This window comes from Camelina sativa, chromosome 13 (genome assembly GCF_000633955.1).
Source record: "Camelina sativa cultivar DH55 chromosome 13, Cs, whole genome shotgun sequence".
Classification (NCBI taxonomy): Eukaryota; Viridiplantae; Streptophyta; class Magnoliopsida; order Brassicales; family Brassicaceae; genus Camelina; species Camelina sativa.
The window spans coordinates 3,255,622-3,269,937 of NC_025697.1; the positions used below are offsets into that span (position 1 = coordinate 3,255,622).

Sequence of the window (14,316 nt, forward strand, 5' to 3'; positions counted from 1 at the left end):
TATTACTACATTTACATAGATACATTTTTACTATGGTTTAATGGTTATTTGTTGAATTCAGTAGTCGTCACATGCGTGAATGTACAACAAATATATATATATATATATATATATATATATATTCATGATACGATAGAATTGGTATAATATCTATATTAATACAATTAATTTTCGTACTTTTGGTAATATTTGGAATATATACATACATTGTTGGATTTTTTGAATGATAATTATATTTCTTGCGAGAATGAATATAAGTTAGAGATATGTTTGTTTGTAGTGCCTATAACACATTGGCTTCATTGCATGCCAAACCCTAGGTTGTTCACATGTCTACACCACATGCATGTGTATATACAATATATATATATATATATATATATGAATATGATACATCATATATATATATATATATATGTTAATCAGATTGGAAATCCTTAATCAACGCATATAATTTGATGTATATATATGTAGGGTGTATGAGTAGCTTAGCATATAAATAAAATCTAATCGAACCAATATATTTTAATCTTGTTTTCTTACAAGTTAACATATATATACAATATTCTCTGAAACCAAGTCTGCCGGCCGAAAGATCTCTTTCAAGGATTTACGACAGTGAATATATATCTTCACAATTTATCGAAATCAATGATTAATTTGCTGTAGTATATATAAATAATGTACAAGTGAATAGTATATGACTTTTCTTTTGTTGTAAGTCTTGGGATTGTAGAATGAGAGAAGGACAATGAGAAGAAGACGAGGCAGTGAAGACAGCAACTGAATTTGCAGTCAAGTCAAGCACTGATCCCTATATATCTTCTTTTTTTAACTAATTGCTCTTTCTTCTTTTCTCTTTTGTCTCATCTTCTCTTTTCCATTAAATTTTCTCTCACACATATAAAACCATGGTATATATGTGACATTATAAACTTGCCATTGGTTTCTTCTCTGCGTTTTATTTTTATTTTTTTCTACCGACAACGAGCAAGTAAAATGATTGACTATTGAAGGTTTGCTACGTACTAATTCGCCGGAATTAATTAGCTTATGATGCTGTATATGCACTGTATGCCAATAATTCGAAGCAGTTGCTCATGATTAATCAAATAAACACTATCACATTATCAATAATCACATGAACAATAAATTAGATTAGTTAATGGATGATGTTAATTAGGTCAACATAATAGATCTTTTTTTTTTTTTTTTTTTTTGTCACGAATGTCAACATAATAGATCAGCGACGCATTTGTATCTGCGCAATTGTATAGTATATAGCTGCGTATTGTTAACTCTTTCGGTTTCCGTTGTTAAATTGTTTTCAAGTCTTGTGATCAAGTGATGATCTACAAATGTGTATATATTAATTATATAAAGGAAAATGCCTTGGATTGTTTTCTTGGGCATGCTTAACCGACTACAATACCTTACCTTTTTTTTTCTTGTAGAATCTTATGTCAAATTATATAAATGGTCCATGTATGTGACTACAAACTTTGCTTTCCTCACCGGCATGCTTCAAACTCTAATTAGTTCAAACTTGTAAGAGGAGCAAGATATATATTATAGAGACAACCAAAAAAAAGTCACACGTTACTTTCATTTTCACAATTCCTCACTTACTTAGGCATGCAGGGTTTTTTTTATTTTTTTTTTCTCCCTTTAATCTTTGTTTTCCCTCCTAATATATCCAATTCCAACCTACCTATCTTCTCGTTCCATTTTACCTTAACTTGTAAACTAGTATATTCTACCTTATATTTTTTTTAAGGAAACAAAAATAAATATATTTGCTGTGAAAAAAAAACACATTTATAATTGATGCGATTATATACCATCGGGGGGCCTTCAGTATTTGAGCTGGCTAGGCTAGTCTAAAGACCGAATCGTGCGTGTCAACTTATAAATAAGTTCCATTTTTAATCTTAAAAACCAAAAACAAGAATATAATCCAGATTATACTTATTAGTTTTTTATTATTGTTTTCTTTTTCTTTAATGTACAATGTTTAGGTAAGAGATCGGATTAAAAACAAAACAAATTAAATTAGCATATCGGACGGGATATGATGTTTCATGACAGGATGTCGAAACACGAGTAAATCTTACACATAATTTATTGGCCAACAAAATAATAATTAAATTAATTAAGAAAAGGACAACAAGTAATTTATTCAATTATTGTTTTCATAAGAGAAAAAAAAGTGGAGATGCGGGGAATCGAACCCCGTGCCTCTCGCATGCGAAGCGAGCGCTCTACCATATGAGCTACACCCCCGTTTTGATTATTGCTGTCGCTTACATTATATTGATTACTAAAACTAGTTAAAGAATATCCGCCGTCGATTCAAATGGGATATACCGAATCGACTGCTTACATTCCGTAGGTGTAATCGTCGTCAGTGCACATGCGTCGCATATGATATCTATTCTTTATTAACGCCAAAATGACGTAACTACCCTTTTCATTTTTTTGTTTTATTACTAATTTACTTATTTCTTTCCGTCCGGGCACCGAAAGGAAAGTTGTCTTTAGCTGGACAAGGACGGCATGTCGGGAAATTTCATTTTTTTACGCTACCAAACCGAACCGGTCTAGTTCTTGTTACGGTTTACATGTGTTTAACTGTCTGTAAATCGTATTCCATTCTCGGTTTTAGTTAGGTAAACCAATCGGTTTGGACGAATTAAAATCCCTAGATTTACTACTACTACTAATTTCTCTCTCTTTTCTCTCAAATTCACATCATCGTGAGTGCTTGATTGAGCCACAGATCCGTTTCTCCTCTTTACTTTTCGTCTCTCAAATCTTGTCTTCACACTCAGTTCTACGAAGATCAGACATAGTCGCTAAGCCACGTTGTCTTCTTATCGCTTTCTCACCATCCTAAGTCTTGGTTCTTCTTCGTTCTTGGTGTGAATCGAAACCATAGTCTCTTCTATCCGTAACGATGAACGATCTTCTTAAGGTGAGATTTTTATTATGCAACGGTGTATTGTGTGTTTTTTTTTGCTCCTTCTATATAAAATTTAGGGTTGATCATATAATGTGGATTGATTTCCAAAATTGGTAGTTCTTGATGTTTTCATCATCTTGCATTGCTCATTGAATAAATTATGAATGCCTTCCACTGATTGTTATTTTTTCTATTGAAATTCGTATGGGTTTTTGAGTTTGACCAATCTTAGTTTCAATTCGAGCAAGAATCTGATTAACTTTGCGAGGAGCTGGGACATATATCTGTTCATTGAAATCTAACTTTAGCTGTAAGGGTTTTATGTTAATTGATCATTATTGTGTTGGGATTTAAATGTCTTTTTTTATTTTATTTGTAGGGTTCGTTTGAGCTTCCCCGAGGTCAATCTTCTAGAGAAGGGGATGTTGAACTAGGAGAACAACAAGGTGGAGATCAAGGTTTAGAAGATTTCTTCAAAAAGGTATTCTTTTTTTTAATATATATATATATATATATATATATATATATATATATGAGTGCTGCTATATTACTCTACCAAACCTAAGTGGTTTCCTCTTTGTCTTCTTAGGTTCAAGATATTGACAAACAGTATGATAAGCTAGATAAGCTTCTAAAGAAACTTCAGGTACATACCAATGACTTTTCTTACCTTTCACTTAAACAAAAATATATTATGATTCTGTGGCTTGTCAGTTGCTCTGTGTTATTTTTTTATGCTAAGTCATATGTCTTAGTTTTTACTGTTCAATTTTACTGACGAATTTGCTGTTGTTTAACCCTATAGGCTGCCCATGAAGAGTCAAAGGCTGTGACCAAGGCTCCTGCCATGAAGGGTATATTTGTTTATTCTGTACATCTTTTTGTCAATGCATATTACTCGGGAACTTGGAGATTATAAAGGGTTGTTGCTCTAGCAGATTTATATTTTTCGATATAATGAACTTTAGCTTAGGCACTGGAACAAAGATACAAGGATTTGTTAATAATTTACCATACATGTCTGAGAATTCGAGTTAGACAGTTTATATTTCTCAAAAAACAGAAAAAATCGTAGACTACAACGGATGGATCCTAACTTAGATGAAGTTCTAGCAGCCACAGTTCTTGGTTTCATGTGCTTAAAACTTTAGCGTTTGGGTCAGTGTTAATGGTAGACCATAAAGTTAACGTATAGTTTTTGTGTGTTGCTCCTTATGTAATGGACAGCAATAAAGAAGAAGATGGAAAAGGACGTTGATGAAGTTGGAAGTATTGCCCGTTTCATAAAGGGGAAACTCGAGGAGTTGGACAGAGAGGTAGGGTCACTGGCTCTTTATGTTCTACTTTTACAACTGTTGAATTTATATGTTTCAATATTGATACTCATCCAAATGTTGTAGAACTTGGCAAATAGACAAAAACCTGGATGTGGGAAAGGATCTGGTGTGGATCGATCAAGAACAGCAACTACACTGTAAGCATTCTTCTTTTTCAATAAGATAAAGAAGAAGTTGAGCTGTTATTCATTTAAATGTTGTAGAACTTGGCAAACGGATGCTGCAAATATTCTTTGGTATGACCTTTTATATGCTTTCATTCTCTGCAACAGTTCCTTAAAGAAGAAGTTGAAAGACAAGATGGCTGAGTTTCAGGTAGCAAGAAAAATATAACTTTTCAAAATTATATGGAAACTGTTATTTTTAAAACTGACATGCGACTTGTTTTAGGTTCTACGAGCGAATATTCAACAAGAGTATCGTGATGTTGTCGATAGGCGTATCTATACAGGTATGTGCGTTGATGTTATCTAATTGCATTTGTTATTCCCTTCTACGTTTCTTCTCACTTTTCATTTTTGTGTGTTTTGCCTTGAATTAGTAACTGGGGAGCGGGCAGATGAAGATGTAAGTAAAGTAGCCTCTTGGTTTCATTATGGTCTCAGAAGTTTGAACAAAACTCATGCTTTACCGTTTCTTGTTTTTCAGACTATTGATGAAATGATTGAAACTGGAAACAGCGAACAGATCTTCCAGAAAGCGATTCAGGAGCAAGGAAGAGGACAGGTTCGAGCATTCCCATTTAATTGAGAAGCAAGTGCTTTAGACTTGTCGACACATTATTATATGTCAAATGTATAGCAATAATCCAAACATTTAATCTTTCCCAGGTAATGGACACCTTGGCGGAAATCCAAGAACGTCATGATGCTGTCAGAGACTTGGAAAAGAAACTTCTTGACTTACAACAAGTATGTTGGATTCTTCACAATCTCTTATACCTAGTTTGATGCAATCTGTTGATCAAACTCTTTTTGTTTGGCTGAGAACTCAAATTGTATGGAGTCATTCGCGTAAAGACACATCTAACAGGATCCCTTTTTCTGCAGATTTTCTTGGATATGGCGGTTTTGGTTGATGCACAAGGAGAAATGCTTGACAACATAGAGTCTCAGGTAATTTGGTATTTATGACTGCTGTTGGTATGAAAATTAGAAGGTTTTAAAATTACAGTGTATATAGTCCTTTTTAAGTTGATACATGAAGGCAGTGCAATAAGTAAATAATGATGAATGATACTTTTTGGCAAATCTAGGTGTCAAGTGCAGTAGATCACGTGCAATCAGGAAACACGGCTCTCCAAAGAGCAAAGAGCTTACAGAAGAACTCAAGGAAGTGGATGTGTATTGCTATTATCATCCTCCTTATTGTGGTTGCAGTGATCGTTGTTGGTGTTCTCAAGCCTTGGAAAAATAAGAGTGCTTGAGGAAATCCAGAGAATGTACAAAGAAAAAAAGCAAATTATATCAATCCTTTGCACGGCTTCGAGTGAGAGAGTGTTTTGTTTATGATGTGTGTGTTTTTTTTTTACCAGGAAACAAAAAAAACAACAAAATTCTATATTCTTTTAACTGGGATCAAACAAACCAATTTTCTCTTTTCATTGTGCAATTTCACGTGGATTAAAGGAAGTCCATAATTGATTATTTCTGTTTTTTATGTTTTGTGTGTTTGCATTTACAAAAAAGGTAATCCAAAGCATTCCATCTTTCAGAAGTTTTGGCCGTTCTCTTCCCATTCTTGAAAGGATAGAAAGCATAATCTTGTGAATAGTCTTCATTATCTTTCGTTGAGATCAAGCTTGAATTAGACCTAGAAACGGAATGGCCTCCTTTACTTGGTTGATTCATTCTTTTGCTTTTTTTTTTTTAATCCCGTTTCAGAGAAAATGTACTTATATGGTTTATATAACCCCCAATCGATTGCTGTATGTTTTGGGAAGACATCCCTTTATCAATTAAACTCAGTCTCAGAGTCATTCCTTCATCTCTTTCGTTCAAACCTTGAAGCAGCTTTGCTCAGACCTCATCATCATGTACTGTCCCCTGTTTTTGCTGGAAAGTTGGCAAGTTGCTTCTTTTTTTTTTTTTTTTTTTTTTTCATCAAACACTCCGTTATATTAGATTAAAGGTTTACAAGCTTCCTTTGAAGATGAACCAAATACATCAATAAACTTACACAAAAGGACAAAATAAACTACAAACATCGATCTTAAAACGTACATAAAACAAGCTTTAAAGCTCGACTTGAAACCATAAAAGTGACAAGATACATAAAGAGGACAACAAGTCCTAAATGTAAAGAGTTGCCACACAAAGTGAGACCACTCGTGGTGAAGGATGACCGACCACTGCCACATAGTCAGCCACATTGATAACCATTGCCGCAGACGTTGCAAAAGAACGAACGTGGTGTTTGGATTCCGTGCGTGCACCAAAGTTCCCTGGAAAGGGTGGTCACACGTTGGACAAGACGAGAATCTTGAAAACCAAGAACCTGAAAGGACACTTGGAGAGGGTGTTGTATTGCACGAAGCTTCAATTGCCATTACTACGCCTTCCAAAAGACATAATCGAAGAGGAGAGGAAGCAAAAAATCTCTCCTTATAAGAAGATGTTATTGTAAAATGTCTCTCATCGAATGAGGAAATTAAACTAATTTCATTAGAACAAGTAACCTCCCAAAAGGGGGAAATTCTTTCACATAAGAAAATTGATAAACGTTGTAGGCACAAAACAAGAAATACAATAACAAATCCATTCGTTAATTTGCCGGAAAAATAATCATGTTTAGAGATACTTGGGCTGGAATGAGAGCACTTAATACTTATTGGGCCTAAGTCCATTAAATGAAAAATGAAAGATTGGCCATATGTTAGCCCACTAGTATTGAGAACTCCGTTTAGACGGGAAAACAAGGTAAACGACCTTCTTCTCCGTTGCAGCTCCACACTATATCTGAGCGAGGTGAGGCAGCGGTGCTGCTTGGAGGCGGAACTATCATCGACCAAGAAGGTGGAGAGGCAAAACAAAATAGTTTTTTGGAGGGATTACCCGAGATAAATGGAGAATTGGTTGAGCTAGAGAAAAGTCTCGACAACGGCAAACCGTTTTGTCGAAAGGAGAGGTCAGTCGTTACAAGTGTAGCCGGCGGAGTTTTGAGAGAACAACAGCTCGCTAAACTAGGTGAATCTGCTTCAGCTTTGGTGGCTTTGGTGTTGAACGGCAGAAGGGTGATAACGGATGGAACTTCCGCTCCAAACAGGGTGTCGGAAATGGCTCTCACGGGGACTGAGGACTTTCTCTCTATAGAGCAGGAGCGTGTAACAGATCTATCCCATGAGAAGGAAGACTCCGAGTCTCTCCCCAAACAGGGAGAAGTCGGAGCTAGCAATTTTACAAAAGAGATCTTGCCGGAAGAGTACGTTGACCGGCTCTGACCGAAAGCAAAACCGTCTGAGACCAGATCTGATAACTCAGCCCAGTGGAGATGGCCGGAACCTTTAAGGAGAAGCATAGAGAGCTCATGAAACTGCATCCTACAAAAAGTTTTGAGAATACGTTCCCCTTCGACCACTGACAGTCTAGAAGATGTAGAGGTCGGGAAAATAGTTTTGGTTATAAACCACGAAGAAGACATGTTCTCGCCGGAGAAACTCAAGAACAGTGTCACCCGGTTTGCTCGTCGTTCTCACCAATACCGAGGAAGGCTGGCGGAATTCCAGAAGGTCTCGTCGGCAACTAGAAATGCCGACAGAAATGGACCAAAGGTTTTTGAGTAACCGAACCCGAGAAAGTAGAAACAAGCGCCGATCAAGACAAAGAGCCAAAGATTTGTCACCGGAAGATGCTTATGTTGTAGATGAGCGACTACCTCGGCTTCCGTGTCTAAGAGAGTTCATCCCACTTTCTTTTTTTTTTAGTTTGCAAGTTGCTATATGTATACTATATTCTAAATGGGGAACCTTTTTTATTAACCACAAACTTTTCACCTAACTCATTAACACGTTCAAACCATCCTTCGGAACTAAAAGCTAAATACTTTAACCGAGGACATTCGGTGCTTAAAAACACAAGCTGACTTGAGGAAAACCATCGGAATGTTACTAGATTTAGAAGGATATAACTCCATTAATTCGATTTTTCATTAGAAAGAAAGAAGAGAAATATAAAAAGCCACAAACATAGTTCATCAATTATTTATTTGGGTACTTGTAAAGCCCCAAAATACACAAGTTTTATAAGAAACTTTTGCGTAACCATAACAGAGTTTAGAAACCACCACGGAGACGAAGGACCAAGTGAAGGGTCGACTCCTTCTGGATGTTGTAGTCAGCCAATGTGCGACCATCCTCAAGCTGCTTTCCAGCGAAGATGAGACGCTGCTGGTCCGGAGGGATACCTTCCTTGTCCTGGATCTTGGCCTTCACGTTATCAATGGTGTCGGAGCTCTCAACCTCCAGTGTGATGGTCTTCCCGGTGAGAGTCTTGACGAAAATCTGCATACCACCACGAAGCCTTAGCACCAAGTGAAGTGTCGACTCCTTCTGAATGTTGTAGTCAGCCAATGTGCGACCATCCTCAAGCTGTTTGCCAGCGAAGATGAGACGTTGCTGGTCCGGAGGGATACCTTCCTTGTCCTGGATTTTAGCCTTCACATTGTCAATGGTGTCGGAGCTCTCAACCTCGAGGGTGATGGTCTTGCCTGTGAGAGTCTTGACGAAAATCTGCATACCTCCACGGAGACGCAAGACCAAGTGAAGAGTAGACTCCTTCTGAATGTTGTAGTCAGCCAAAGTCCTGCCGTCTTCAAGTTGCTTTCCGGCGAAGATCAACCTCTGCTGGTCTGGTGGGATACCCTCCTTGTCTTGGATTTTAGCTTTGACATTGTCGATGGTGTCAGAGCTCTCCACCTCCAAAGTAATGGTCTTTCCGGTCAACGTCTTGACGAAGATTTGCATACCACCACGGAGCCTGAGAACGAGATGAAGCGTAGACTCCTTCTGGATGTTGTAGTCAGCCAAGGTCCTGCCATCTTCAAGTTGCTTTCCCGCAAAGATCAACCTCTGCTGGTCCGGTGGGATACCCTCTTTATCTTGGATCTTGGCCTTAACGTTGTCAATGGTGTCAGAGCTCTCCACCTCCAAAGTAATGGTCTTTCCGGTCAACGTCTTGACGAAGATTTGCATACCACCACGGAGCCTGAGGACCTAGTGAAGAGTGGATTCCTTCTGGATGTTGTAGTCAGCCAAGGTACGGCCATCTTCTAGCTGCTTACCGGCAAAGATAAGCCTTTGCTGATCCGGAGGGATACCTTCCTTATCCTGGATCTTGGCTTTGACGTTGTCGATTGTGTCAGAGCTTTCCACCTCAAGGGTGATTGTCTTTCCGGTGAGAGTCTTAACAAAGATCTGCATCTGTAATTCACAAACAGAGGTTAATAAATACCCAAAACAAGAATCACATTCGATCAAGAAACTAATTATCAAACCCTAGATAGAATTAACACGTTATCAATCGATACAAAACTCAATCTCTTTGAGATAAGTAATTCGATCTGCGAAAAAAAAAAACACGAACCCTAATCGAGGATTAAACACAAGAGAGATCTATCGGTGAAACTCAAAACGAATCAAAATACAAAAAACAGAGACTCAATTGCGATCGGAAGAAAGAAGTAAATCGTCTTAGAGATCCAGAATTTTTACCTTGATCACGATTGAGAGATGATTATTAGGTTTTCGAGATTGGGAGCTGAATTGTGAAAGAGATAAAGAGGTCGCGCCGTATGTTATATCGAAGAGGATGAGGAAGACTCGGTCACGAGGAAGTTGAGGCGGTGAAGCACTAGCCAATCAGAACTACACACGTATGTATTATGACGTGTATTGGGCGTTGTTTACACGCAACTTCTTTAATATAAGGGCCAAATTATAGTCCACGGGCCGATAAAATATGAAGCCCCAAAGAAAACCTTTAACAAATTAATTACACTTGTTCGGTAATGTTGCCATCCTCATGCTTTTGGTCCACACCGTTTCTCACCAATCAGTCCGGGAAAATGGCCATTTTATAAATGTACAAGTGCGAATTACTATCTATACAAACTATTAGTGCCAATTTCTATATGTACTCTATAGTAAAATTCAAAATTCATATATACACTTTCAAAATTGAGCCAAATTCTGAAATCCACATTGGCAGATGCTGATTCGAATACCACGTGTATAATGATGTGACATCGTCAGCTCTTTTATTTCAAAAAAATGTTCAAAATGGCAACACACTAGGTTCGAACCCTCAGCCATTAAGATGACTTAGTTATGCTAACAAGTTGATCCAACAACCACATACCAAAGTAACATACACTTTTGTAATTATAAACCTAAACAAGACCTAGTTTTGGATAATATAAAACGACATCGTTTGGAATTAGGGGAAAAATAAAAAATCTAGGGTTCATGATTCGATTTTCTCTTTTGGAATTCATTTGTTCTTCCTCTTCCCAAAATCTAGGGTTCTTCTTCTTCTCGAAACGGTGTTTCCACGGGAAAAAAAACCGAGGCCTTGCTTGAACCGAGCAACTCCTTCGCCTGTCGTAGTATGCCGTCAATTTTTCCTCTTCCATAACTACGGACCTGAGATGCAGAGATATGTAACCCATCGTCTAACTAAACATTCAATTGGTCACAAAGAATTTCACTTTAAGAATCCATTGTTTTCATTTGAATCTTTAAAATTAACACAAAATTACTAAAAAGAGATGAACGTATAAGTGATAAATTGATTGTTTTTATCGAGGAGCTTCAAAGATTCGAGTGAGCCATGGATATGTTTGTCGTATCGTATCATGTGTGTGGACGATGAATTAAATAGGTCGATTATTTGGGTTTATAGTTATAAAAGTGTGTATTACTTTCGTATACGGTTGTTGGATCAACTGTTTTAAAGTAGAGTTAAAACGTCTTACAGGTTGCGGGTTCCAATCTAGTGTGTTCCCATTTTGAACATTTTTTTGAAATAAAAGAGCAAAACGACGTTGTTCGGAGTACACGATACCACATCATTAGACATGTGGCGTCTGAGTCAGCATCCGTCTATGTGGACTTCGGAATTTAGCTCTCCATAAGGAGTTTGCGAATTTTATTAGAGTACGTGTTTAAATTGGCACTACTAGTTTGTACAGGTAAAAATTCGCATTTTTCAAAAGTATAAAATCATTTTGGTTTCCCACCAGAAGTAAAACCATCTTTTTATATCATTGCTTACGCCTAAGCAAACTCCTTATGGAGAGAGAGTATCCAAACGTTCAAAAATTAAAGCTGCTTAATGGAATTTTCTGATAAAAAAAAAAAAAATTCAAATTAATCTAAAAGTTAGTTAGTTAATAATTGTAACCGTTTCTGATTCTCTCTTTCAACTATATATATAAGCCTCCTCATGCATCTCATCAGATCTCTTACTAATCTTTAACTTTCAAGAAGAAAAAGAAACAAAGAAATGACTAGTGAAAGATCTGAGAAGCTCCATAACTTGACTCTAGCGATTATGATGCTGGCCATGGGATACGACCAGGTGGCGTTTTCGATGGGCACTAAAGCGACATGGTTCCAACCCCATTACTTCGGCCTCTGCTCTGTCGCTTACGTTCTCTTCGTGATCGTCGCTGAATTCGAGGACGACGTGGTGGTCAAACGTTTCGCCGATTGGATCAGCCACATGCTTGGATTATCTGCTCTAGCATGCCTCGTAGCAATTGTGTCCGTGGAGTTCGCAATCGGATTGGCTTCTTCTACCGCTCTCGTTAGTTTCTGGTATCTCGTGAAATACCTTAAGAGCCACGAAACCTTAAACCCTTCATCCCTAGATTCAAGCTGCAGCTCAGAGAAGTTAAATCTTGTCATCTTGGCGGCTCTTGGAGGAGCCATGGTGTTTGTCCAGATTGGATTAGCCATGGGATCACTTGAGAAAACTAGTCTTTCCCCGGTTTACTTTGGAGTCTCGTCTGTTTCGTATGTGTTCTTCCGAGTCACTGAAGTGCTGGAAGAGAACGTCACCATCAAATCAGTCTCTGGTCATATGAGCCGTTCTGCAGGAATACTCAGTCTGGTTTGCTTCGTGGGACTGGTTTCTAAAGAATTTGCCTTAGGTATCTTCGTCTCTACGTTATTGTTAGTCTCTCGGTACATTTGCAAGATTTGGTGCGCTAATCCAACTGCTCAAGATTTGGCCGCGGAAGTTCAGTCTCTACGTTATTGTTAGTCTCTCGGTACATCTGACGATCTCCCTTAATCCGCCGGCGCTGAAATTGTATAAACCAGAGTCCAAGATTCCGATGTAAATACCTTCTTCCGGTCATATTAGCATAAACCCATTTTTGTGATACAAACTCCTTATTGTATTATAGTGAACACGAAAGCCTAAAGAGAACACATAACAAACAAACAATGATGGTTTTATTAATTTGCATCTCAACCCTTTTGTTTTAACTTTACTGATCCGACTACGATTCAAACCGATTCTAAAGACTGCAAGCAAGTCTAGTGGTTTCAGTTGTTTGGCCAGATTGCGATCTCAGAGTAACCATCTTCGGTAGCACAAGCCCTGAACATACCGGTAGTGTTAAACGGCATTGTGACTTCACCATTGGCAGAGACAGCAACAAGTCCACAGCTTCCTCTAGGAACGGATTGGTCAACAACATAAGCCGCTGCCTCGGTCAAAGACAAGCCTTTATACTCCATGAGTGCAGCCACGTCTCTAGCCACGGTTCCACGGATGATCTCTTCTCCTTTACCTGTAGCTGAGACGGCACAAAGGTGGTTGGCGTAAGTTCCTGCGCCAATGACTGGCGTATCCCCAATTCTGCCAACCATCTTGTTGACATAACCGCCAGTTGACGTAGCCGAAGCTAGATTCCCGGCACTGTCTACGGCTACACATCCGACTGTTCCGATTTGGCTGTCGCCACAATTTTCAAGTTCTTTCGGAGGAGTAGGGGCTGTGTAATCCAACTGTTTTGAAGGAATTTAAAGTTTTGTTTAGTATCTCACACGAAAAGGTAATTACATGAACACAAGCCTTAACTCAAGAACATGGTTTGTAAGAGAATAAACATAGTAACCTGGACTCGATTGAATTCTTTGGCCTGCTTGAGCCTTGCAATGTTTTCAGGAGTTATGAAATGGCTAGAATCGACCGTCTCAACACCCTAGAAAACCAAAACTCAACAGAGAAAGCTTTACAATGGACTAGAGTTTAGCTATTAGAAAAAGTCAAATAGCTATATGTACACTGACTGACATGTGCTCTAGCGAAAGCTTCAGCAGCATCGAATGCAAGATAAATATGAGGAGTTTTCTCCACGACGAGGCGAGCTAAAGAGATGGGATTAACGACAGTGGTAAGGCCAGAGACAGCTCCACATCTTTTGGTTTTACCTTCCATTATGGAAGCTTCCATTTCAACAGTGCCTTGAGTAGTTAAGACAGAACCTTTACCCGCATTGAAGTCCGGGTGGTTTTCAAGTTCACGAACCTTATCATTGCCAGAGTAAATTAACCAAGAGAAGTGTATAAGACTCACTAGTCATGATCACTAGAGATACAGTATTTTAGAAAATCTAAAATTCTAATTTCGTCTCCGAATTCTCAGTTTCCTCATACACTATAGTCAAAATTATCAAACACATGGATCCGACCAGCTGCCATATGCCAAAAATAAGAATAGATATATATCGAGAGAAAGAGAGGCGTACGACGAGTTCGGCGACGTCTAAGGGAGGCTTGCCGGATTTAAGGGCGGAGACGCCAAGATCGAGGCAGTGACGGAGGGCGGTCTCACGAGGGATACGTCGCTCGTCGGGGAGATCGATCGGGATGTCTCCAGCGCCGCCGTGTAGAGCTATCGCCCACCCCACCATCGTTCGCCGGATAACTTAAAAAACACGTCGGCTCACTTTCCCAAAACAACTTGCTTTAACTCTTAAGGCCTTTTTTTAGTTCACAAAGGGTCCGGT

At 38.4% G+C, this 14,316-nt stretch overlaps 4 protein-coding genes and 1 non-coding gene across 5 annotated transcripts; 2 read left to right on the forward strand and 3 right to left on the reverse strand.

Moving 5' to 3' along the window:
- Window positions 2,211–2,283, reverse strand: TRNAA-CGC. The gene has a single exon. It is a non-coding gene; the product is annotated as a tRNA-Ala (tRNA).
- On the forward strand, window positions 2,715–5,902 carry LOC104734826 (syntaxin-132). Its single transcript, XM_010454479.2, has 13 exons — window positions 2,715–2,974; window positions 3,342–3,443; window positions 3,552–3,608; window positions 3,768–3,816; window positions 4,190–4,278; window positions 4,363–4,436; window positions 4,572–4,614; window positions 4,690–4,750; window positions 4,841–4,866; window positions 4,948–5,025; window positions 5,130–5,210; window positions 5,349–5,414; window positions 5,555–5,902. The coding sequence occupies exons 1-13, from the start codon at window positions 2,957–2,959 to the stop codon at window positions 5,723–5,725; spliced, it is 915 nt and encodes a 304-aa protein (XP_010452781.1). The 5' UTR covers window positions 2,715–2,956; the 3' UTR covers window positions 5,726–5,902.
- LOC104734827 (polyubiquitin) lies at window positions 8,410–10,151 on the reverse strand. The gene is made up of 2 exons (XM_019235049.1): window positions 10,007–10,151; window positions 8,410–9,715 (listed from the first exon to the last, which is right to left on the reverse strand). The coding sequence occupies exon 2, from the start codon at window positions 9,485–9,487 to the stop codon at window positions 8,570–8,572; it is 918 nt and encodes a 305-aa protein (XP_019090594.1). The 5' UTR covers window positions 9,488–9,715; window positions 10,007–10,151; the 3' UTR covers window positions 8,410–8,569.
- On the forward strand, window positions 11,799–12,570 carry LOC104737886. The gene has a single exon (XM_010458138.2). It carries the CDS (start codon window positions 11,799–11,801, stop codon window positions 12,558–12,560), a length of 762 nt encoding a protein of 253 aa, XP_010456440.1. The 3' UTR covers window positions 12,561–12,570.
- Window positions 12,673–14,310, reverse strand: LOC104734830 (isoaspartyl peptidase/L-asparaginase 1). Its single transcript, XM_010454483.1, has 4 exons — window positions 14,056–14,310; window positions 13,602–13,835; window positions 13,423–13,509; window positions 12,673–13,312 (listed from the first exon to the last, which is right to left on the reverse strand). The coding sequence occupies exons 1-4, from the start codon at window positions 14,218–14,220 to the stop codon at window positions 12,848–12,850; spliced, it is 951 nt and encodes a 316-aa protein (XP_010452785.1). The 5' UTR covers window positions 14,221–14,310; the 3' UTR covers window positions 12,673–12,847.